Source organism: Nomascus leucogenys, chromosome 6, assembly GCF_006542625.1.
Source record: "Nomascus leucogenys isolate Asia chromosome 6, Asia_NLE_v1, whole genome shotgun sequence".
Taxonomy (NCBI): domain Eukaryota; kingdom Metazoa; phylum Chordata; class Mammalia; order Primates; family Hylobatidae; genus Nomascus; species Nomascus leucogenys.
This window is the reverse complement of record NC_044386.1, coordinates 68,909,798-68,933,883: the sequence shown is the minus strand read 5'-3', so window position 1 is coordinate 68,933,883 and position 24,086 is coordinate 68,909,798. Positions and strand designations below refer to the sequence as shown.

At 39.3% G+C, this 24,086-nt stretch overlaps 1 protein-coding gene and 1 non-coding gene across 4 annotated transcripts in view; both read left to right on the top strand.

The window, feature by feature from the left end:
• Positions 1–24,086, top strand: part of MTMR10 (myotubularin related protein 10) — a 54,719-nt gene that overhangs the window by 22,249 nt on the left and 8,384 nt on the right. For all 3 annotated transcript variants that reach the window (XM_030814373.1, XM_030814372.1, XM_003280309.4), the window contains exons 6-14: positions 2,516–2,606; positions 9,521–9,704; positions 11,455–11,542; positions 11,625–11,713; positions 15,701–15,831; positions 16,974–17,043; positions 18,590–18,660; positions 22,153–22,322; positions 23,324–23,494. In XM_030814373.1, coding sequence (XP_030670233.1) covers positions 2,516–2,606; positions 9,521–9,704; positions 11,455–11,542; positions 11,625–11,713; positions 15,701–15,831; positions 16,974–17,043; positions 18,590–18,660; positions 22,153–22,322; positions 23,324–23,494 — 1,065 coding nt within the window. The remainder of the gene's footprint in view (positions 1–2,515; positions 2,607–9,520; positions 9,705–11,454; positions 11,543–11,624; positions 11,714–15,700; positions 15,832–16,973; positions 17,044–18,589; positions 18,661–22,152; positions 22,323–23,323; positions 23,495–24,086) is intronic.
• Positions 14,240–14,344, top strand: LOC115835602. Its single transcript, XR_004030641.1, has one exon. It is a non-coding gene; the product is annotated as a U6 spliceosomal RNA (small nuclear RNA).

The window sequence follows — 24,086 nt, the reverse complement described above, 5'->3', positions numbered from 1 at the left end:
GTCTAACCACTGTTGGACACAGAGCACCTTCAGAAAGCTACTGAAGTGATGCTGCAAAATGCAGACATCTTCAGATCTTTACTCAAGTCTGTGCAGAGAGGTCTTTCTTGGTCTTCTTCTCTACTTTTTAACCTGCCTCCCTCTTCTCACTGTAACACTTCATATTCCCCTTCCCTGTTCTGTTATTTTTCTCTTTTAGCATTCATAGTTATCTAACTTTCTGTATTTTTTCTCTTTATCTTGTTTAGTGTCTGTCTTCCCACTAGAATGTAAGCTTCATGAGGACAGGGATTAGTGTCTGTTTTGTTCACTGCATCTGTAGGGCTTACAACATTGTAGGTGCTCAGTAAATATTTGTTAAATGAATGTGAAATGTGGCATTTATCCTTAAGGAATTGACCTTCATGGTAGAAGTATAACAGAACCACCTATATCCTACTTTTCATCCACATCATAACTATTATGTGAATACGTTGGAAGTAAAGCAATATAAGCACAATTAACTAAAGAGACACTTTATATTGAAACTGTTTTTATGGGTTTCTGGAATTAATACTCTGAAATTGGCTCCCTCTAGGAAGGCTTGTGAAGAGAGTAGTGTTGAACAGACAGGACAGTTTCCAAGAAAGCATAGTTGGCTAAGAGGAGTAGGATTTTCCAAGCAAAGAGTGTGACAGTGGAGATGGCTGGGGCTAAGTCAGACAGAATGTGTTCAAACCTGTTTTTCTCTGACCTGAGATTGCGGAGGGAATATTGGGAAGGTATAGTTACCTGGTGAGGAGAGCCAGTTTTGTGAAGAATCAAGAATGAGGAGATTTAGTTTGTTATGCAGATGTCTGGGGACCACAGCAGATTATCAAGAGAGCAAAATTGTTAATCAAAATTACGTCATTACAAACTTAATCCTTAAGTTTTGTAGATTTCTAGACTGTAAGGAAGCTCTCTGAGGTGCCATAAGGTGAGTATGGCCTAAGGATGTGGCTATGGCAGTGTAGCAAAATGGACAACTATGAAAAATGTCTAGAGAAAAGTGCAACATAGCTTATCAACGGTGCCCAAACCAATAGGAAGGATGAGAACTTTTTCAAGGTACAGATTTCAGTAGTTTTGCTGCTAGAAATGCTTTAAGGAAAACTGTTAAAAAGATTAGGAATGGGAATATAGATAACCGGCTACTAAATTTTGCAAGTGGGACCATCATAGAAAACTCTCCTATAGGTATTGAGAAATCGAGATACCACGTAAGTTTCAAGAAGCAGTTTTTTTTTTCTTTTTGGTCAAAACTAATGACAAATTCTGTCCCCTTGTTTGTATATTTTAACTTAGTGAGACAGGAAACATTTATTCTATAGAAGACTTTTAAAATGTAGTTTAAACAAGTTGACACATGCTTACTGGTTAATGAAATGTGCATCAGCCCACTCCAGACACCACTAATTTGACATGAACTAACAATTAACTTTTCCTACTTACTCACTGTCAAAAGTATATCATTCTGCCTTAACGCTTTACCTTCTAAATAATATTTAATCTTTTAAAGTAAGTTTTTCTGCTATGTTCTCCTTGCATATGTCTTAAATTTCTTCTTTCATCTTTGCTCACTGAAGAGCATTTTCTCTCACGTTCTAGTGACTACCAGGGTTTGTAAGCCTAGAGCACCATCCTTCATTCTATCTAGCAGCAGTTGAGAATAACAGCCATATTTCCATATATGGAGCTCCTCCAAAGGCCTAGCCTGCATTAAGCTTGTTAATTCTTACCACAGCCTAGGTATTACTTTCGTTTTACAAGTGAGCAAACTGAGGCTAGAAGAGAGGAAATGACTTCACACATGTTATGTAGCAAGTACTTAATAGAGCTAGGATTCAAGCCCTCCGATCTGTTTGATTCTAAAGCCCGCACGTTTTCCACCACAGGGCACATGGTCCCAAACCATTTTACTTAAACACAGTTTGTGTGTGTGTGTGTGTATGTATGTGTGTGTGTTTGTTGTTTTTTTGATGTACCTCTTTGAGCCACTCATGCATTTTTGGAGTTTCTTGCTAATATTAATTTTTTGTAATTAATGTTTCTCTATTTAGATTTTTAAATCCATGAGGCGTAAACTTTAAAGTTTCATGGCTTATATTAATCCTTTATAGTCCACCAAAAATCAAAGTTTTTTCTTCCTTTTTTGGAGTGGACATGAGCCACTGCCTTTTTGGAGAATGCTTCTTTAGTTTCAAGCTTTCTTTATTGGACTAAAATTACTTTCCAATTAAAATTTAACTCAGCAAATACTTACTGAATACTTGCCATGTGCTAGCTAAAGATAAACAGTGTCTTGAGGGCATGACAGTGAATGAGATACCTGGCCTTAAGGAGCTCTTTTATATTCTAGGTCAACAGAAAAACATGTAAATAGTATCTATAATCACTGCCCCAAGATGATGCTCCCAGTGCCCAAGGCCTTATTGTACATTTCATTTAACTAAGTGTGTTAAAAATCAAATTCTAAATGTAGAATTTTTCCTAGGTATGCCTTGCAATAGCTCATTATTCCCAGCCAACAGACCTCCAGCTACTCTTTGCATTTGAATATGTTGGGAAAAAATACCACAATTCAGGTAAATATGAAAATATTAAATATTGTGACTAATTTTACATGTGTAAATTTTACTCTTATGTTTACCGGAAGCCTCCAAGTACATGAGCTTTAATGATTGTAGAATTACTAGCTTCATACCTTAGAGAAGTAAGCACTACATGCTAAAAGAGCCAATAGTTTGTCAGATTATTTCTTGACAAGTTACCAGGAAGAACCTATAACGCTATGAATATGGGCTTATAAGTTATGTCATATATTTAATCTCCAGTCATTGGCTTGTATTTTGTGATGAAGAATATATAACCCACCCTTTTTAATTGATAGCTTGAGTTAAAGTAATCTTTTAAGAAAACTGGCAGAAAACTAAAAGCTATATTAAAAGCATAATCTTTTCTGGCAAGGTGTGATTTCATGCAAAAGCTAAAGTGATTAAAAACTTTTTGTGAACTTCATTAAGATTCTCAAAATGCTGAGTTTCTATTTCTGAATAATATTGATGAAAGGAAGATGAGCATTTTTCCAAGGACAGGTATATTCTAGACAGCTTTTGTTTGTCCGTATGTCTGACAGTCATGACATGACCAAGGAAGATTCCAGATGATCATGCAATTCTGTACATTCTGTTTCTGTACAAATGTAATTTTAACAAACCATTTTTAAAAATCTCTTAAAAGGATAGAGAAAAACAAAGAGCCATGTCTCCTGTTAGCCCCATTGTCAGTTAGTGACTGCACGTCAGTTAACTGAGCGAAGCCTGTGTTCTTTTATTTAAGCAAGAAAAATAAGTCAGCTGTGTATTTATAATGAAAAATCCATTCACCCAGCATGGTCTGGGCCATACAAATTATTAATTGTACTGAAATTTTATATTTTGTTACCATAAAACATATGGTAGTAATTTAAATAACTGGCATAATAAAAGTATATTCCAGCAACACTATATTGTAAATACATTAAAATGTATCAGTGTGTGGTATCTGAAGATGCATGTGTATAAGTAAATTTTCCTTAGTTTAAAAGATACCTACCTTTCTGTTAAGCACTGAGAGGACCAAAAAAAAAAAAAAAAAAAAAAAAACTTAATACTGTAGAGATAATATATGAAAATAATGCTTTGCAGAGCAGCTTTTATCATACAGTATTATATTTATGGAAATTGTATAACAAAAGTATTTGCAACTTAATTTTTCTTATTGATATATACATAATTGTAACTTAGGCTTAAGCAATATAATTATTTTTTGAAGTTTATTAGTATTAAGTGAATTCACTTACTGTCTAAAAATAAAGTATACAGATCCTGCACTATTAGGTAAACACTCCTTGGGATCATCATCAAGCTACGGAACAGTGATCAAGGTTATCTTCAATAAGATCCTCACCCAGAGTTGCAAGAGTTGTAGGAGTGAGTCTTTGATTCCTGCTTGACTGTTTATGATACAGACCAGTTCTTCATGCTATTTTTCTGATAGAAATGATTCATTCCAGTTTACAGATCCATAACTTCTACAGTAATTTAGTGACTTGGGCTCGGCAAAGACGGTAAACTTCATTATACAGTTGGTAACCTGATGCCTGCTTCAGTTACTTTCCACATTTTTCTTCATTCATACCTTGTGGGCATCTCTGGTTTACAGTACTTTAGTTTATCCACCCATAGGTCTTCTACTACTGGAATTTTAAAATTTACATCATTCAGTTCCTCTATTTCTTCTTATGTAGCTTATTGATAAAATTTGATGATTAATACTTAAAATATTCAGGGATGCTTTTTTATATTACATCCTTCAGACTCCTCCTTTGACAAGTACTTCATAAACATAACACTGGCCATAGTTTTGTTAAGATTCCTCATAGGGTAACATCCTTTAATATCCTTCCATGCTGTTACAGAAGCATAAATACTGCATCTTTAAGATCAAAAGGAGCCTGAAATTTCCACACACTGCAGTCAGAATTCATTAATTTGTGAGTGAAAGATGCCCACTCATCCACTCTTGAACTTCTGGATGACACCTTGATTCATTGGCTGGATTAAAGAAGTCCTTTTTGCAGGCAGGTAGGTGACAAAGCTGTTTCCACAAATAAGATCCAAAGTTGGAGGAGGTCCCCTGCAGTTATCTAAGAAAATGATATTTTAGCTGGCCTTAGTCACTCAGGTTTTCATTCATATTCAGCATCACATGAGCAAAAGCCATCTCTGAAAGGTCCTGCAGTCATCCCAACACTTCTGTGAATATCCTGGAGTAAAGTAAGATGTGTAGCACCCAGGCTTTGGAACATCGCTTTGCACAAACACCCCAGGAGAATACTACTAGCACAAACAAGAACAATGATTCTGTTTTTTCTCTTTTAACTTTAAAGAAACCATGAGGACTCTGTTTTCATTAGTCAGATTATTATTGGGCAAATAATGTCAAAAAAGTACAGATTCATCTTTCTTATAGAATTGATAAGATGTCAGATTATGCTTCTGGACCAAAAATATTGAAAGTTTCATGAAGTTATCTGCAGCCTAGTGTCAGCAACTCGGCTTCATGACAGACATCCTGCTTACAGATGCTGTGATGTAATCTGAAGTTGTAATGAAATTTCACATCAGAAATTGTACATTTTCAGTGACATTTAATTTTATCCTTTTTATTAACATAGATCTTTGTATTAGATTTTCCTTAAAATGCCTATTTGAAAAACACAAAAACACAATCCATTTGAAACTGTATAGGAATTTTTAAACTTTGTTGCTTAAGATTCTCAGAATAGCTATAAATGATTGTTGAATATTGGTGGTTCCAGCCAGCTGTATACATCAGGATTATTGGAGGAACCTTTAGAAATACAGCCACGTTGGCTCTAGCACAGGTCAGAATCTCCCAGTTAAGAACCACTTTGTTGACTCGTGCTTTTAAACTTATTAATACTCACAGTCCTCTTTTTACCTTATTCTTTTGTGACTTCTAATTTCTGCGGTATCATCAGAGTGATAGGCTTTCTTTTCATATATTGATGATTTGTATTTTCTGTTGCTTGAAGCCATTCTAAATATCAATTGGCCAATTCAGTGGAAATTATCTAAAATAACCCCAACAGTATAGGATTAGACTTTTGTACTGTCACAGAAGATAGCCAAGGTCAGGAGCATGTAATATCTATTACACTCTTAGTCTGCTGTGGAGGCATGTCATAAAACCTCAGTCAGGTAGCGGTCAGCAGAGCCAGGTCTCCCTGAGATGACCCACCTTTCACTGTTGGTCCAACTCCTCATAGTGATCCACTCATAGAGCAGGCCACTGGTATCAGGTCTTTTGAACTTTGGAAAGCATTCAAATTTCTGGACTGTAAAACCAGATTGAGTATACATTACACATTTTGTAATGAGCTCTAAATGAAGATGATACAGAACATATAAAAGACCTAGTCCCAGTTGTTTAGAAAAGTACAGGATTTGAACAAGAGAAATGGATAAAATAACAAATGATAGAGGATCTCACTTTATGCTTAGAAAATATAAATAGATGTTCTCATTTTATGTTTAGAAAAATTTGTGTAAGTTAGATCTTGAAACAAAATTTGGCCAGAGAAACAATCTCATAAACAATAGCACATTCTTAGCCTAGCTCATTAAAGTCTGCAACCCAAAACACTAAAAAGTATTCAGTGCTGCTAGACTCAGTCACCAAACTGTTTTACATAACTCTTAAAATTTTGAGTATGTTTTTTATAATTCTTTTTTGGCGGTGGTGTTTTTATTGTGTGGCTAGGACTGCTGGTTCAGTGTTGAATAGCAGTAATATTAGCAGGCATCATTTCACTTCCCGCTTTTAATGAAGATGCTCTTAGGTATGTCTTTTTGATAAACACCCTCTATCCAGTTAAGGAAATTCCCTTTTATTCCAAATTTGCTAACGTTGTTGGTTTTTTTTTTTTTCAGTCATAAACAGGTATCTATCATATGTTTTTCTGTACTTACTAAGCTAGTCATTCATATAGCCTTTTTCGTCTTTAATGTAGTCATATGATGAATTACTTAGATTTTCTAATATTGAATAGCTTTCTTTGTTTTGGTGCACTGGAACACTGTATAGATTGGGCTTTGCCAAAAATTCCATATGCAGGTTTTGTGTTCTGGAGAGATCACAACTCCTAAGTCTTCCTTCTCACAGACACGCTTTTTAGTTGTTGTGTTACTCCAGAGAAGGCCCTGAGATGGAGTGGAACTCTAGGATATGGGCTTAGAATTAGCATTTTACTATCTATCTATCTATCTATCTATCTATATATAGATATAGATAGACTATCTGTCTATAGTCTGTCTGTCTATCTATCTGTCTATCTATTTATTTATTTTTGAGACAGAGTCTCGCTGTGTCGCCCAGGCTGGAGTGCACTGGTATGATCTCGGCTCACTGCAAGCTCTGCCTCCCAGGTCCACGCCATTCTCCCGCCTCAGCCTCCTGAGTAGCTAGGACTACAGGCACATGCCACCACACCTGGCTTATTTTTTTTTTTTTAGTATTTTTAATAGAGACAGAGTTTCACTGTGTTAGCCAAGATGGTCTCGATCTCCTGACCTCGTGATCCGCCCACCTCGGCCTCCCAAAGTGTTGGGATTACAGGCATGAGCCACCGCGCCCGGCAGCATTTTACTTTTTAACGAGCTTTGTTAAAATCAGAATCACTGGATAATTCTGATACCACTTAGAGGAGTCCAAATTCCTAACATGGTACATAAGCCCCTCCATAATCTAGAGCAGCACCGTCCAGTGATGGAATTAGGGCAGCCACTAGAGCCACTAGCCACATGTGGCTGTTAAGTACTTGAAATGTGGCTAGTGCAACTGATGGACTGAATTTTTAATTTTGTTTAATTTTCATTTCAGTTTAAATTTAAACGGGCTTGTGTGGCTAGATGTTACTTTTTTGGGAAACACACTAGAGTCTAGGCCCTATTTAATTTCCCACCTCTCTTCCACCACCTCTTGAATCCCTATGCTCTAGCTGTATTTAGTTACTTGATGTTATACAGTTACACCATCTTTTTTAAGTTCTTCTCTGTCTGGCATGCCTACCTCCTCCTCACCAGCTACCTGGCAACTTTTGACTTATTCCTTAGAACTCTCTTTAGTTGTGGTCAAGTCATGAAGCTTTTCCTGCCCCAGCCTCTCCCTCCAGTGAGAGTTAGGGGCCTTCTCTTTTGCATCCTCATTGCACTCATACATCTGGTACTCTGTGATTATCACACTTATTAATGCTTTCAAGATAGAGATAAAATCTTACTCATCTTTTTGTGCTCAGGCATTAGCACATGGGGAGTTCTCAGAAAATACCTGTCTTGTACCAGGAATTAATGAATAATCAGTAGGAATGGGCATGACATGTTCATGGGACATTGGAGGGTATTGCATGGCTGCAGAGGAGAATGGGAAATGAAGGTCAGATAAGTTATGTGAGGGATCTCTAAGGCCAAGAGAAGCCATTTAGGTTTGCTTGATTTGGTTGGAAAATGAGCTTATTGAAAGTTTAGGCAAGGGACTAGCATCATGAACACATCTTTTTAGGGAAGTGTGTCTTATGGTAAGCTGCTGGCTGTTTTAAATGCAGCAGAATATCCCATTGGGGATGCCAGCTGGGAGAGTTGCCACAGTTGCAGCCTGCAGCAGAAAGACCCTGGGCCAGAATGGGTTGTGCCATCTGTTACCAGATATTGCCAAGGTAGATCTGGCTGACTGGTGGGACAGCTTGTTTCTCAATAATCACTTTGCAGGCAGTCTTGAGGCTGTGGGCATGCTCCTAGAAGATAGCATTACTTCTCTCTCAGAGCAGGCTCCTTACTAAGGAAATGCAAGTCTAGGCCTGCCCTGCTGTAATCTTCATGTGGAAACAGCACTCTAGCAAAGCGCAAGGAACCTTATGAGCTTTTCAAAGGATAATCGAGTAGATACAGGAAACCGAGAATTTTCTAATGAGCAGATAGAAAAGAGCAGGTAGGTGAGAAGTTGGTATTAGAAAAATTAAAGATTTGAAGGGCTTGAGGACAGAGATGATTGTTGGATGTTTCATTTTTCCAGGCAAAATATGTGGAGCAAATAATCAAATGACATGGACTTACCCCACAATTAGGGGCAGGGAGATGAGGAAGGGTTAGGAATGGTTTCTGTTAGAATGGTAGGGATGGAAGACATTTGAAAATTAAAGAGAAAATAAATGGGGAGGAAATCTAGGCAGCAGCCATTTTTCATTCTGGGGGAAGGTGGTCAAGAAAAGGAAGGAAGAAAAATGCCTGGTATAGTAGCTAGAGTGGTCCAGCGTGATCAAAGTGTTTTCAATATCATGTTGACTGACCTGTTTATGTTTGAAGGCAGAGAAGATAGAGCCAGTAGAAGGAGAGAAAAATCAAAGCTGTTTTACAGAGTTGGGAAAGAGCTGGATAAGGACAAGACTAAATGAGTTATTTTTAGGCCAGGCCTGGTGGCTCATGCCTGTAATCCCAGCACTTTGGGAGGCCAAGGCAGGTGGGCCACCTGAGGTCAGGAGTTCAAGACCAGCCTGGCCAACATGGTGAAACCCTGTCTCTATTAAAAATACAAAAATTAGCTGGGCATGGTGCATGGTGGCAGGTGCCTGTAGTCCCAGCTACTCAAGAGGCCGAGGCAGGAGAATAGCTTGAACCTGTGGGGCGAAGGTTGCAGTCAGCCGAGATCATGCCAGTGCATTCCAGCCTGGGCGACAGAACAAGACTCCGTCTCAAAAAAAAAAAAAAAAAAAAAAAAAGTTATTTTTAAATGGAAAGGGGAAGACGGTTCTCAGAGAGACTTGGAAGGTGAAGTGGGTTAGAGACGGCACATCAGAGTATGCATGTGACAGGAGATTCAGAGAAGAGGGAATGCTGGGGAAAATGTGACTTAAAATTCATAATGTTGCTTTTTCCTACAGCCAACAAAATTAATGGAATTCCCTCAGGAGATGGAGGAGGAGGAGGTAATGGAGCTGGTGGTGGCAGCAGCCAGAAAACTCCACTCTTTGAAACTTACTCGGATTGGGACAGAGAAATCAAGAGGACAGGTGCTTCTGGGTGGAGAGTTTGTTCTATTAACGAAGGTTACATGATATCCACTTGGTAAGTACAATTTTAGCAATGTTATGTATGGCTGGAAGTCACTTCCCTATGAATAATCATCGAACTCTGTTGTCATTGATGACTTTCAAGTTGTGGTTAATGGAATATTTGTTTTTAATAATTTAATATTTTATTTTAAAGATCAGGGCTTCTTAATATAAATTACAGTATCCCTTAAAAGAAGTTGATAGTAATTCCTTACTGTCATCAGTAGTCAGTGTTTACTGCATTATATGTTGTAACTGGTGTTTTACAGTTGGTTTGCTCACATCAGGATCTAAAGTCTTCACATTGAATTTGCTTAATATGTCTCTTAGGCCTTTTAATCTACAACAGTCTCCTCCCACCTCTTTTTTACCTACTATTTGTTGACAAACCAGGTCATTTGTTCCCTAGAATTTTCCACATTGTAGATATTGCTGGTTTTATCCCCAGGGTGTCCCGTAATGTGTTCCTCTGTCTCTAGTATTTCCTTTAAAATGTTAGCAACAGAGGCTTAATTGGATTTTGGTTCAGTACTTTTGGCAAGAATGTTTCATTAGGTGGTTCTGTGTTCTCCTGTGGAGTCACGTCCCATCTCAGGCTGGCTGGCTGTGTCTCTCTCATTGTAATCCTGACGACCAGTGGGCTTAGAGGGTATCCACCTGATCCACCCAGTAAAAGTTCCCCTTTTATATCATGGTTTTAGCTCCCAAAAATAGTTTTGCATTGGGAGGGAGGATCATTGCTCAGATCGTTATTTCACTAAGGATTGCGATTGTTCACCTTCTAATTCTATCATCTTTCTGCTTTTATCGAACTTTTCTTTCACCAGATCTTTAGTGCCCTGTAACACAGTTCGTACAAGAAAAGCAATATAAATATCTACATTTTCTCCTTTACTTAACATTTTTTCCGAATAGTGAGCTGGTTCCCTAGGGGATCTTCCAGAAGTGACTAGGAATTTGTTTTTTTAATTTGTTTAATGTCATTTAGTTATTATGAATTTTTTGGAATGCCTTACTTTAAGGTCATTGAAGTCCTCATTAGTTCATGCACAAAAGCAGCTTTTTAGAAAAAGGAAGAAAAGCACTACTGTGTTATTACTGGTTAATCCAATACCAGGAACTTCTAGTACAGTTCTAGAAAGGTGCTTTGCAGCATGTAGCTTGTATCTTTTGCTTCCCCTGGAATTTAAGCTTCATGGCCAGCACACTCTGGTATATGTGCTGAGAAACATGTGATGGGCTACCCAGCCACGTCGGGGAAAGAAGGAAGATGTCTTGAGGTGCAGTGAGCTTGCCCACTAGTAATTATTGTCTGATCAGTGTCCTAGAGTCTGACTGTGCCTTTTAGGCAAGGGGAAAGGTAGAAGAGGGACTTAAGAAGAGAGCTGAAGCTCCTGGTAGATTTGTGGGGTTTTCTTTTGTTTGCCTGGAGTCCTTAACCATAGCCTGTCAAGAGAACAAAGGTGGATATATTTTTCAGTGAACACATACATGTTTAATAGTCATTCTGGAAAATATTTCTAATACCTTCTTTGGAATTTTCTCATGCTGTAAATTTAGGTTTTTAAGAATTGGTCATATCGCACATGTTTAGACTAAGATGTCTAGGATTGTCACTGCCCCCCATGGTGCCCACCGTGTGGCTACTAAGTGGGGTGCACATTAAATGGGGACAACTGTGCTTAATTATTTATAGGGTCTGCAGGAGCACACTATTCCTGCTTTTAGCACGGGACTCATATAATTTTTTTTTTCCCCTCCAGCCTTCCAGAATACTTTGTAGTGCCAAGTTCTTTAGCAGACCAAGATCTAAAGATCTTTTCCCATTCTTTTGTTGGGAGAAGGATGCCAGTAAGTGATTTCTGTTGGATTTTATGAATGCTGACGTCCATTGTTTCTACACAGTGAAGTAAGGATTCTGCCTCTCCCCTAGCTCTGGTGCTGGAGCCACTCTAACGGCAGTGCTCTTGTGCGAATGGCCCTCATCAAAGACGTGCTGCAGCAGAGGAAGATTGACCAGAGGTAATTGAGAAATGGTCATTGTCACTTTAGATGGTTTTAGATGTAGTTTAAAGATGGTCATGTATAACTACAGTGAGTTCCCTACTAATTAAAAATAACAAAATGCATAGTCTTACTAATTAGTTAGCACCATGTTTTATATAAGAATTGCCATTTTGAAAAGAATGTGACAATATTAAAATTAACTGACATTGGGGTTACACTAAATATAATTTAATTATTTGGTTTGTAAGACACTTGTGGATCTTACATTGCCGACATCTTGCTATGACATTTCCTCTAACATACTTTCAAAGTGCAGTGATATCCAGTTGAGACACTTCAGGATAAATCAAACTTTTCTTGTAGTTTGATGTGTCTTATTTAGGTCTACACATTTGCAGTAGCTAGAACAGTGGTTTTAATTAGCCACCACAGACGAGTCTGGCATCATCTGCTGTGGTCATTAGTAACCTCTACGTCATTAAAGTAGGAGGCCTTTCTCAGTTGTGCTCATAGCAGCGAGCAATACTATTGATCACTCTCTCCTTAAACCCACCTGGGCCCTCGGCCTCTGCTTCTCTCCACTCTCCCGAAGCTCCTCTTCCTCACTGGCACTCCGTGCCTTCTGCAGACCCATCCTCTTCTCTCCAGACATTACACAGATTCTAAGGCCGCTTCCTCATGTTCTGTGTTCTTTTACTAAAGAAGTTCCCCCAAGAATGTGGCTTTAGTGGCCAACACATTTATATCTTCAGTCTACCTTGACTTCTACATGGAGGTCTCAAAGGCTCCTTAAACTCGTTATGTCCATAACCAAACTCAAGGATATGGCCTCCATGCCATCCCCCAGCCTGCTCTCAGAAACCGGGGGTCATCCTGGATGCCTTCCTCTTTCTTTCCCTTCCCCATCCCCAATCCCTCCTCAGATTTTCTCACTTCACTTTTCAGACACCTTACAAACCCATGCGCTTCCAGAACCCAGCTGCACCTCTGCCTGTGTGTTACAAGTGCCATCATTTCCTCCTTCCATGTCTCCTCTCCCCCTGGGCTCCAGCCTGTTGGACTTTCCCTGGTGTTTTCAACCTCCTGACATTGACCAGCGCTCTTCCCTTCTGGACTGCCTTCTTTGCACTCATCTGGGAACACTCTCCACGCTTACCCACTTGGCACTCCTTGTTTCTTTTTTTTGAGACAGAGTCTCACTCTGTCACCCACACTGGAGTGCAGTCGTATGATCTCGGCTCCCAGGTTCAAGTGATTATCATGCCTCAGCCTCCTGAGTAGCTGGGATTACAGGTACCCACCACCACATCCAGCTGATTTTTGTATTTTTAGTAGAGACAGGGTTTCACCATGTCGGCCAGGCTGGTCTCGAACTCCTGACCTCAGGTGATCCACCCGCCTCAGCCTCCCGAAGTGCTGGGATTACAGGCGTGAGCCACTGCACCCGGCTCACTCATTCTTTATATCTCAATTCAAACATCATTTCCTCAAGATAAGCCTTCTCTCACCTCTAAAGTTTGATCAGACCTCAAAAGTCTATGTTCCTAGAGCTCCTGAGTTTTTTACATTTATTTCAGTTTTTAATTATATATGTGTGTGTTACAGTTTGATTACTGCCTGTCGTTTTTACTCCATGAGATGAGGGACTATGTCTGTTTTGCACACCATTATATATTTAGCACCCAGGAAGCACATATGATATTTATTCAATACTTGTTGAATAAATGAGGAGTAAATGAACAGATCTTATAAAAAAGGCTTATAGGGCCTCAGAAATTGTGTATCACAGTCCTTTTTGGTACAGCCAGATCGTAGGGTTTTTCCACTGTACCGTAACTGACAGAGCCATATTCACTGAAGCAAATAACCGTCAAGTGAACCTCAAATGACCCTTCAGTTTTCTGGAAAGGAAGGTGACTGTAGTTCACACGAGTCCGTATTCTCTGTGGATTTTGATTTACCTGAACTCCATTTGGAATTAACTGTCTGCTGTGTCATACTCCAAGCCTTGTTTTCATTAACATGCATGCTGATGAAGCGCACAGTTAGGAATTTTGCTGTTAAAGGGACAATTGTAGCATTGTTGGGTGAGAGTTAGTTATAAAACCTTACAACCAGTGGCAGTTTCAGTGATTTATTAAGCTGAGAATTACTTTAATGCCTTTTGTGTTTTCAGCTATCCTATTCTTCATAAGTAGAACAGATCCTCTTTGTTGTCCAACCTCGTCTCCTAACCTTCCCTCAGGTGTGTCATCTAGCCCCACTGGCCTTCTTTAGGTTTCTCAGCAGCCATGCTTATTACCTGCCACAGGGCCCTTGCACTAGCTGCCCTCTGCCTAGAACACTTTCACCCCAGATCTTTGCATTGCTTCTCTATTCATTTAGGTTTCAGCTTCAGTACCATCGTCACAGGGCAGCTGTTTTTGACCATGTGACCTAAAGTAGCCTGTAATCCCATGATTACATCATCCATGGCATTCACCACAGCCCATTTATCTTATCTTATCATCTACCCCACCCCACCAAGAATGTCAACTCCCCGCTTGCTTGGGCAACACAAGTAGTAAAATTGGAATGATACAGGGAAGGTTAGCATAGCCCTTGCACAAAGATGACATGCAGATTCATGAAACCTTACATATTTTAATGAAATGGGAGTATATTCATGTTATTTAATTTTTAAAAATTGGTTTATCAAGCAAATGTACAGTGCCATTTTATTTTTCATGCATATATTAAATTCCATACACATAAAGGTGCATAGAGGAAACCTAGAAAGATTGCACCAAAATTATGGAATTCTGAGTGATTTTGTTTTTCTTATCTTTTCTAGGTGTTTTTAAACATTCCACACTAATTTATATTACTTTTTCTATTCAGGAAAAAAAAAACGGCAAGGTTTTCTGTTTTTTTTTTTTTTTAAAGTGGTTTGGAAGTTACCCGTTGAATATAGATGGGAATCCCAGTCCTGGCTGTTTCTTTTGAAAACATCTAGAGACCCCATGGCACATATTTATAGCAGCCCGTCCTCTCCTAAGAATAGAGGAAGGGTGGGAGGAATTTTGGTGAATGTCTGTACTTGCAGTTCATCCTACAGCAAATCATTAAGACTGTGGGAATAGGTGCTTTGCATTCTCTAGAGCTGGAGAATGTGAGTCTGATTTGCCATCCTTCTGTCTACATCATGTGGAAGGATGTGGGAGTGTAGGGTCTCCTTAATCTAAATGCCATTCTGCCCCCCTTGGCAGTGTTTCTGTTTCTTGGGCAAGTGTTCCAATGGATGCGCTTTATTTTCTCCCATCAGAAATAAGGGAATGAGCCCGGGCGCGGTGGCTCACGCCTGTAATCCCAACACTTTGGGAGGCCGAGGGGGGGGTGAATCACAAGGTCAGGAGTTCGAGACCAGCCTGGCCAACATGATAAAACCCCGCCTCTACTAAAAATACAAAAATTTAGCAGGTGTGGTGGTGGGCGCCTGTAATCCCAGCTACTCGGGAGGGTGAGGCAGGAGAATCACTTGAACCCGGGAGGGGGAGGTTGAAGTGAGCCGAGATCGTGCCACTGCACTCCAGCCTGGGCGACAGTATGAGACTCCGTCTCAAAAAAGAAAAGAAGGAAATGATCTAATTAGTTCTGTGCACTGCATGTGGGGGTGGCAGTGAGGTGAATGGCAGCATTCTGCAGTAATCAAAACCAGATGGGTGTGAGAAGTTGGATGGTAAGAGGGAAACAAAGTTTACCTGTCTTCTCCTTGATTTCGCTCTCAGTTTTATGAGAATACAGAAAAATCATGCAAAGAAACCTGATGGAATAGTCTCTAAAACTAAAAAATAAAATAAGCAATGGTTCTGTCTTAAAAAAAAAAAAAAAAAGGTAAACTCCATGAAGACAGAGATCTTACCTGTCTCATTCCTCTCCCTATCCCCTGGTCTATAATAAGGGTTAAATAAGTATATGCTGAAATGAATGAGTAATGACTAAAGGATTTTTTTTCTTTATTAGGATTTGTAATGCAATAACTAAAAGTCACCCACAGAGAAGTGATGTTTACAAATCAGATTTGGATAAGACCTTGCCTAATATTCAAGAAGTACAGGCAGCATTTGTAAAACTGAAGCAGCTATGCGTTAATGGTAATTTCATTCTTATTTCATATATATAATGAACACAGGATACAGAGTTGTATGAGATGTCAGGAAAAGTGATGTTCTTAAAAATACAGAAATAGATATATTTAAGGAGTCTATGGAACTATTTGTACAAATTATATATTATTGTATGAGAACTTCAGAACCTCCTAAGGAATTAAGTTTAAACTACTTTTTGTTTTAGCGGGGGAAAAATGAGTGTATTAAATTTCCTTCAGATCATGAAAGGTATAGTAGAATACTTTTATAAAAGCATTTGCTGAGTAGAACACTGTATTACCTTATAGACAAACTTACTAAGATTTTAATACATACAGTTGTACTTTGAGATAGGTGACTTGACATGGGTATCAAACAGCTGTGTTCTATCTGTAGCCTCAGAATTCTGATGTATCTGTTTGAGCAAATGTATCAGGTGGCTTTCATGTGTCCTGGGGGATGAGTCACATGAAAGCATCTGTGGTGTAATGTGGGTCCTCCTCGAGAGAGCCTCTAAGTCACCAGGGAGTCAGCAAAGGCAGCCTTGCAGCAGATCTTGAGCAATGAGTGAGCACTTCCCTGGGGGAGGGCCTTGCAGGGGCGGGGCAAGGGCAAGTTGTTGAAAAAACTAGTGTCCTGAATGATTATGTGCACTCTGGGCAGGGCAGTGAGGATGCCTGTCATCATGCAGTGGCTAGCCTTCAGGCCACATGAGCCGTGCACAGAGGCACCACTGGCAGCAGGGGTGGGGCAGGGAAGCAGGAGGGCAAGGCTTGCAGTGAGAAAGCCAAGGGCTAGGGCCTGGGCAGCTGACCTCACAGGTCAGGAGGGCCAGGATCAAGGCATAGGCTGAGCAGGGAAGGCTGGAATTCTTAGCTGTTGGGAGTCAGAGTTGGTTGGACTCCAAGATTTCCCTGAAAGAGTGAGAGAGAAGATGATGGAGTCCCAGGGGAATGCTTTGTTTTGCTTTGTTACAGAATTGTAATGTCTTCTTAAATGCTTATTCCATGTTATTAAAGTGAAAATGCATGATATTTACTTAAAGCTAACTTTTAAATATTAGAAACTGGTGTATCTCTTTACTCTGATAGGGATCATATAAAATAAACTTAAAAAGTAAAAATGTATATGTATATAATTTATTACAGAGCCTTTTGAAGAAACTGAAGAGAAATGGTTATCTTCACTGGAAAATACTCGATGGTTAGAATATGTAAGGTTTGTACTTCTTTACTTTCTTTTCCTTTAACTTTTTATTTTGAGATAATTACAGACTCACTGGAGGTACAAAAATAGCACAGAGAGCCATGTACTTACTCTTCATCCAACTTCCTCCAATAGTAACATCTCATAACTAGAGTACAGCATCCAAACCAGGAAGCTGACATTGGGACACTGGATAGCTCTTACTCACCAGTTCATACATGCTCTCGTCTGTGTGCATGCCCTTAACACAGCTGTGCGATTTTACCGTGTGTAGGTTCACGTAACCACCACCGCAGGAAGATACAGACCTGTTCCATGACAAGGCTCCCCCGTGCTAGCCCTCTTATAGGTGCACCCTCATCCCCATCTGTGTCTGTTGGCTACCACTAATCTCTTCTCAGTCTCTATAGTTTTGTCATAAGTCAACCCCTTCTTTTTCATAAAGGGTTTATGAATTTCCCTGATAAAAAAGTACAAAATGAGGCCAGGCATGGTGGCTCGTGCCTGTAATCTCAGCACTTTGGGAGGCCAAGGCAGGTGGCTCACCTGAGGTCAGGAGTTCGAGACCAGCCTGGCCAACATGGTGAAACCCCGTCTCTACTGAAAATACAAAAATTAGCCAGGCATGGTGGCACGCACCTGTAGTCCCAGCTACTCAGGAGCCCGAGGCAGGAGAATCACTTGAACCTGGGAGGCAGAGGTTGCATTGAGCCGAGATCACGCCACTGCACTCCAGCCTGGGCGATACAGCAAGACTCCATCTCAAAAAAAAAAAAAAATTTTTCAAAGTGGGGCTGGTTGTGGTAGCTCATGCCAGTAATTCCAAAGCTCTGGGGAGGAGGGTCACTTGAGGCCGGTAGTTCACAACCAGCCTGAGCAACATAGTGAGACCCCATCTCCACAAAAAACATTGGAAACTAGCCAGCCATGGTGGCATGTGCCTGTTGTCCTAGGGAGCCTGAAGCAGGAGGATCACTTGAGGCCAGGAGTTCACAACCAGCCTGAGGAACATAGTGAGATGCCCATCTCCACAAAAAAATTGTAAAACTAGGCAGGCATGGTGGCTCGTGCCTGTGGTCCTAGCTGCTCAGGAGGCGGAGGCAGGAGGATCACTTGAGGCCAGGGGTTCAGGGTTACAGTGAGCTGTGATATGCCACTGCACTCTAGTGTGGGTGACAAAATGAGAGCCTGTCTCTTAAAAAGAAAACAAACATTACAAAATATACTCCTTTGAGAAATCGTGTAAGTAACTAAAGAAACTTTACGGTAATGTGAAAGCTATGTGCATTCAGTAGAAAGCAGTCAATCCTCTCTTGGGATGCTGAGTAGCAGCAGGGAGCCACAGCTGCCAGTCAGCCACACATTCTCAGTTTAGGGTATTTTCAGCTTACACTGGGTTATCATGGGTCATGAGTTATCATGGGTCATGAGTCATGGGAATATCATGAGTCAGAGAGCATCTGTAAAGTGAGAAATTAGATTTGCTTGATTTCAAGTACTTTATGTATTTGTAGTGGAAATTTGATTTTTAACACTACTTTTCCTTTTCTCTCTTCAGGGCATTCCTTAAGCATTCAGCAGAACTTGTATACATGCTAGAAAGCAAACATCTCTCTGTAGTCCTACAAGGTAACTAAAGTTAACTCCTGAAAGCACCATGACCACCATGCCAGCCAACCTTGGTTTACTGCTTGTCCCCATTCAAGTAAATCACATCAGTTTTAGCTATTTCTTATTTACTACAGTACCATCAAATACATTACAGATTTTGCACATCATTTGAGTAAAACAGTGGCACAGGCTGGGCGTGGTGGCTCAAGCCTGTAATCCCTGCACTTTGGGAGGTCGAGGCAGGCGGATCACTTGAGGTCAGAAGTTCGAGATCAGCCTGGCCAACATGGTGAAACCTTGTCTCTACTAAAAATACAAAAACTAGCCAGGTGTGGTGGTGCACGCCCTGTAGTCTTAGCTACTCGGGAGGCTGAGGCAGGAGTATCATTTGAACCTAGAAGGCGGAGGTTACAGTGAGCAGAGATCGCACCACTGCACTCCAGCCTGGGCAACACAGCAAGACTAAAAATAAAAAATAAAAACCAGTGGCACAAGGACTGCAAACAGAAGAATAGAAAGTAGTCCAGTTTTTACCCTTTATTAAATTATCCTTCCTATTTTATGGGAAGGATAGTATTAATCCCTTAATGGATTAATACTTAGTGTTAATTTTGACAGGGCATTCTCTCTCTGTATTTTTGCTGTCTTTCTAATTTGTACAAATTTGTTTTAGTTTAAATACCTTCTGGCTCATGCTAGATTATGACTCTAAGGAAACAGTTTGAGATGAAGAAACAGACTGAACTGCTGAATAGCTAGTAATGTAATATTTGGTAGGAATAAATGGTGATGTAAAAATCTTTCAGTTAAGCAAAGGATAATTACATATTAAATATATTACAGCTAATAGAATTTTGAAGTTTGCAGATAAAGTTTAATAGACTAAAAACTACCTTCTTATAATACAGTAGGCCCTTTGTACCCATGGGTTCCCCATCTGTGGTCAGCCAACCCAGGACTGAAAATATTGGGGTGGGGGAAACTTTGGCCATAATGAACACGAACAGACTTTTTTTCCTTGTCATTATTCTCTAAACAGTATAGTATAACAACTGTTTACATAGCATTTACATTGTATTAGGTGTTATAAGTAATCTAGAGGTGATTTAAAGCGTACAGGAGGATGTGCATAGGTTATATGCAAATATTACATCATTTTATATCCAGGACTTAAGCATTTGTGGATCTTGGTATCCAACGGAGGCCCTGGAATGAGTTCCTCATGGATACTGAGGGAAGACTATATATTGCATAGTATGTGAATACAAAATGTTGCTTAAGCTTGCAGAAGCACTTTTTTTTTTTTTGAGATGGAGTTTCGCTTCTGTCATCTAGGCTGGAATGCAGTGGAACAATCTCGGCTCACTGCAGCCTCCACCTCCTGGGTTCAGGCCATTCTCCTGCTTCAGCCTCCCGAGTAGCTGGGATTACAAGCATGCGCCACCGCGCCTGGCTAATTTTTGTATTTTTACTAGAGATGGGGTTTCACCTTGTTGGCCAGGCTGGTCTCGAACTCCTGACCTCAGGTGGTCTGTCCACCTCGGCCTCCCAAAGTGCTAGGGTTATAGATAGGCATGAGCCACCGTGCCTGGCCAGGCTTGCAGAAGTACGTTTAACAACTGCCAAACTTGATTGACTTTAACAAGGCAAAAATCTTTAAGACTCTTAGAAAAAAATAAAATAGTAATGTGTCATATAAAGTAATCCTGAACTGATGCAGTCAGAGTGTGTGTTTAACTCACAAATGCATGCAGAGCCTAATAATCACAATTTCTCTCATCCAGTGGATGTTCTTATCATATTGGAGGACCCTACTCATCCTCCATTTCTCCATGCATTTGTAATAGAAAAGGCCTCAGAAGTAGCACTGAACCTTCATTTTACTAGCATTTTTATATATGTTTATTTTTAAACAGTTTGTTAGTTAAAAATTTACATACTATAGAATTCACCCATTTTGAATTTGTAATTCAGTAATTTTTAGTAAATATACAGCGTCTAGTTTTGGAAATTTTTCATCACCCCAAAAGTCCCAGCTCCAGGCAGCCACTAATCTTTCTGTCTCTAGATTTTCCTTTTCTGGGCGTTGCATATAAATGGAATCATACTATATGTGGCCTTTTGCCTCTGGCTTCTTTCATTCAACATACATGTTTTTGAGGTTCATTCATGTAGTGTGTATCAGCAATCTTTCCCTTTTTATTTCTGAATTGTATTCCACTGTTTGTAAATGCATCTTGCTTACCCATTTACCTGTTGATGGACATTTGGGTTGTTTCCACTTTGTGGCTGTTATGAATTATGCTGCTTCATTTATTTAGATCTTTCATTTTATCAGCAGTGTTTTATTGTGCAAGTCATATTTATTTTGTTAAATCTCAAGTATTTTATTTTTATGTCACTGTGAATATAATTGTTAATTTCATTTTCAGGTTTACTGTGTACTCAGATTGTTGTGTACAGAATTTCTGTGACCTTACTGACCTCATTTATTAATTCTAGTAGTTATTTTGTGGATTCCATAGGAGTTTTTACATACAGGATCATATTGTCTTCAAAGACAGTTTTTACCTTTTTCTTTCTGATCTGAATGCCTTTTATTTTCTTTTTCTTGCCTAATTGCTCTGGCTAGATTCTCCAGTTCAATGAGATGGAGAAGTGTAGAGAACAGACATCCTTATCATCTTCCTGATCTTAGGGAGAGAGTATCCAGTCTTTCACCAATGAAATGAGAATAACATTAATTGTAGGTTTTTGTGGATGTCTCTGATCATTTTAAATAAGTTTGCTTTTATTCCTAATCAGGAATGAATGTAGAGTTGTATCAGACGCTTTTTCTGCATCTAATGAGATGATCGTGTTGGTTTTGTCCTTTATTACTGTGGTATGTTACCACTATTGACAGATGTTAAACCAACTTTGCATTCCTGTATAATTTGGTTTACTCATATTTTTATTGATTTTTACATCTATAATCATAAGGGATATTGGTCAATAGTTGTCTTCTGATTTCCCTGGCTGGCTTTGATAGCATGGTAATTCTGGCCTCAATGGAAAGGACAACAACTATAAAAGACAGGAGGGAATTGTTTGCCACAGCTTCAGTTAGTAGTGAACAGTCCCACTCTCCCCATTTACTTCTCAGTATTGCCATGTGGTGTGTCAGTAGAAAGATTACCTTATACTTAATACCTTGACAAAAGAGCAGTAGAATGGAGTCTAGACGGATTTTCTACCACAAACCATTCGAATGTAAAAAGTATGAGCGATGAGCTTCTATTATCTGGCAAATATCCATGTATAAAAGACCATCTCCTATTAAATGCTAATTTAGTTTATCTACAAGTCTGTAATATTTTAGAGTTGCTGTAATCCAGTAAAATTTCCTTATACAGATTTGGAAGGCAGTCTAGGTGTGCAGAATACTAAATTATCTAGTCTATCTTTCCTTCCCTTTCTCTCTCAGCATTTTTCTGTGTTGTAATCATTTTCTTTCCATTTTATTGACAGAGGAGGAAGGAAGAGACTTGAGCTGTTGTGTAGCTTCTCTTATTCAAGTGATGCTGGATCCCTATTTTAGGACAATTATTGGATTTCAGAGTCTGATACAGAAGGAGTGGGTCATGGCAGGATATCAATTTCTAGACAGATGCAACCATCTAAAGAGATCAGAGAAAGAGGTAACAAAATCTTGATGCCTTTTTATCAGTCTTTAAGGATACACAAAATAAAATATGTGTCATTAAAAGATGAAGGGGCTTTTAAAAAATACTGTATTTAGTACAACTTAGTTTCCTTAGTCCAAAGCTAACTAATGGATTAGAGTTCAAATTGATGTACTTATTATAAAGATTATCATAACTATGAAGGTGAAATTTTTAAAAGTTGTCTATTGAATTTGTCTAAGTGGAAAACTACTGAAAAAATTCTGAATAAAATACTGAAAAACAGATAACAAGCACATTAGCTATTTTGAAAAATCACTTTTGGAATATCATATTTTCTTAAAATGGGATACATAGGTTAAGATGGAAAGTTTGAGAGGGCCACCTTTGTAACAGCTGTGGAGTTAGTGGCTGCCTTAGATCTCTAGTTAGGCTGCGGAAGGCCTTACACATATCTTACCGGCCAGGCAGGTCAGTCAGATCAGTTTTTAGAAGGTTGTTTCAGAGAGCACCATTTGACTTGTGGTGTCTCATAAAAAATAGTGGTCACCCGCTCCTGCACTTGGGGACACACCATGTGACCTAGGCTGATCCCAAAGTGTTTTCTGAAATGTGGGGATGTTTTCTGGATGCTGAGCCTACATGATCAGCTGAAAATTAGAGAAGTTTGGTTGATGGTTTTGTTTTGTTATATAATCTAAAGAATTGTTTCTAGGACATGCTTAAACACATATTTTGCTCTTCCCCCTTCATATATTGGCAACCTGCTCAACTGTGTGCTTTGCCATTTCAACTTGTTACATGTATTGGGCAAGTAAGGGTCGCGATGTTTGTCACGGTTGAACGTTACTTCTTGGGTTTGATAGATGTGTATAGCCCAGCTTAGAAGCCAAGTGTTTTAGGCTTAGATGTTTTCTCATTCATCTCTTCTTTAACATTAGCAGTACATTTTGAAGTAAATGTGAACGGCTGAAGGATAACATTAAATGATCCCATTGTCTCTTTGTATTTGCCAGTCTCCTTTATTTTTGCTATTCTTGGATGCCACCTGGCAGCTGTTAGAACAATATCCTGCAGCTTTCGAGTTCTCTGAAACCTACCTGGCAGTGTTGTACGACAGCACCCGGATCTCACTGTTTGGCACGTTCCTGTTCAACTCCCCTCACCAGCGAGTGAAGCAAAGCACGGTAAGCAACCCTGTGGCTGTGGCTACGTTTTCCATGTTTTTACAACTTTATCGAGGCATAATTGAAGTATAATTCACTGCCTATTTAAAATCTATGATTTAAAACTCTCTTACTGCCATTTTCAGCTGAAATTTCTGAATGGATTATTTTGAAGACACAAAAATCTAGGAAATTATTTTTATGAATGAACATTTTTTGTTTTACTCTACTGTAAATGTTTTGTAGTAAACCCCTTTAAAGATGTAAGTTACTTTAACCACCTTAAATGTCATGCTTTTGTATTTATATTTCACATTTGGGCTATTGGGTAGTAAAAAACAAAAGCCCTGTTATAGGACATTTATTTCCTAGGTCAGTAGGATAAACAAAACAAGATTATTTTCCTTCAAGAGTTTTAAGTTTCCAGTCACAATTCATTGATGTAGAATTTATGACTAAGCAGGGTCTCAAGCCAAACTTGAAACTAGCTACAGCTTGCCACTGGTGGAAATCATTCTGAACCAAACTGCTATGTCACCCACCTCGAACCAACAACAGAAGCTGACAAATGCCGTGGAGACCATTGAGAGAAACAGAAAGGGGCAGCTCTTGT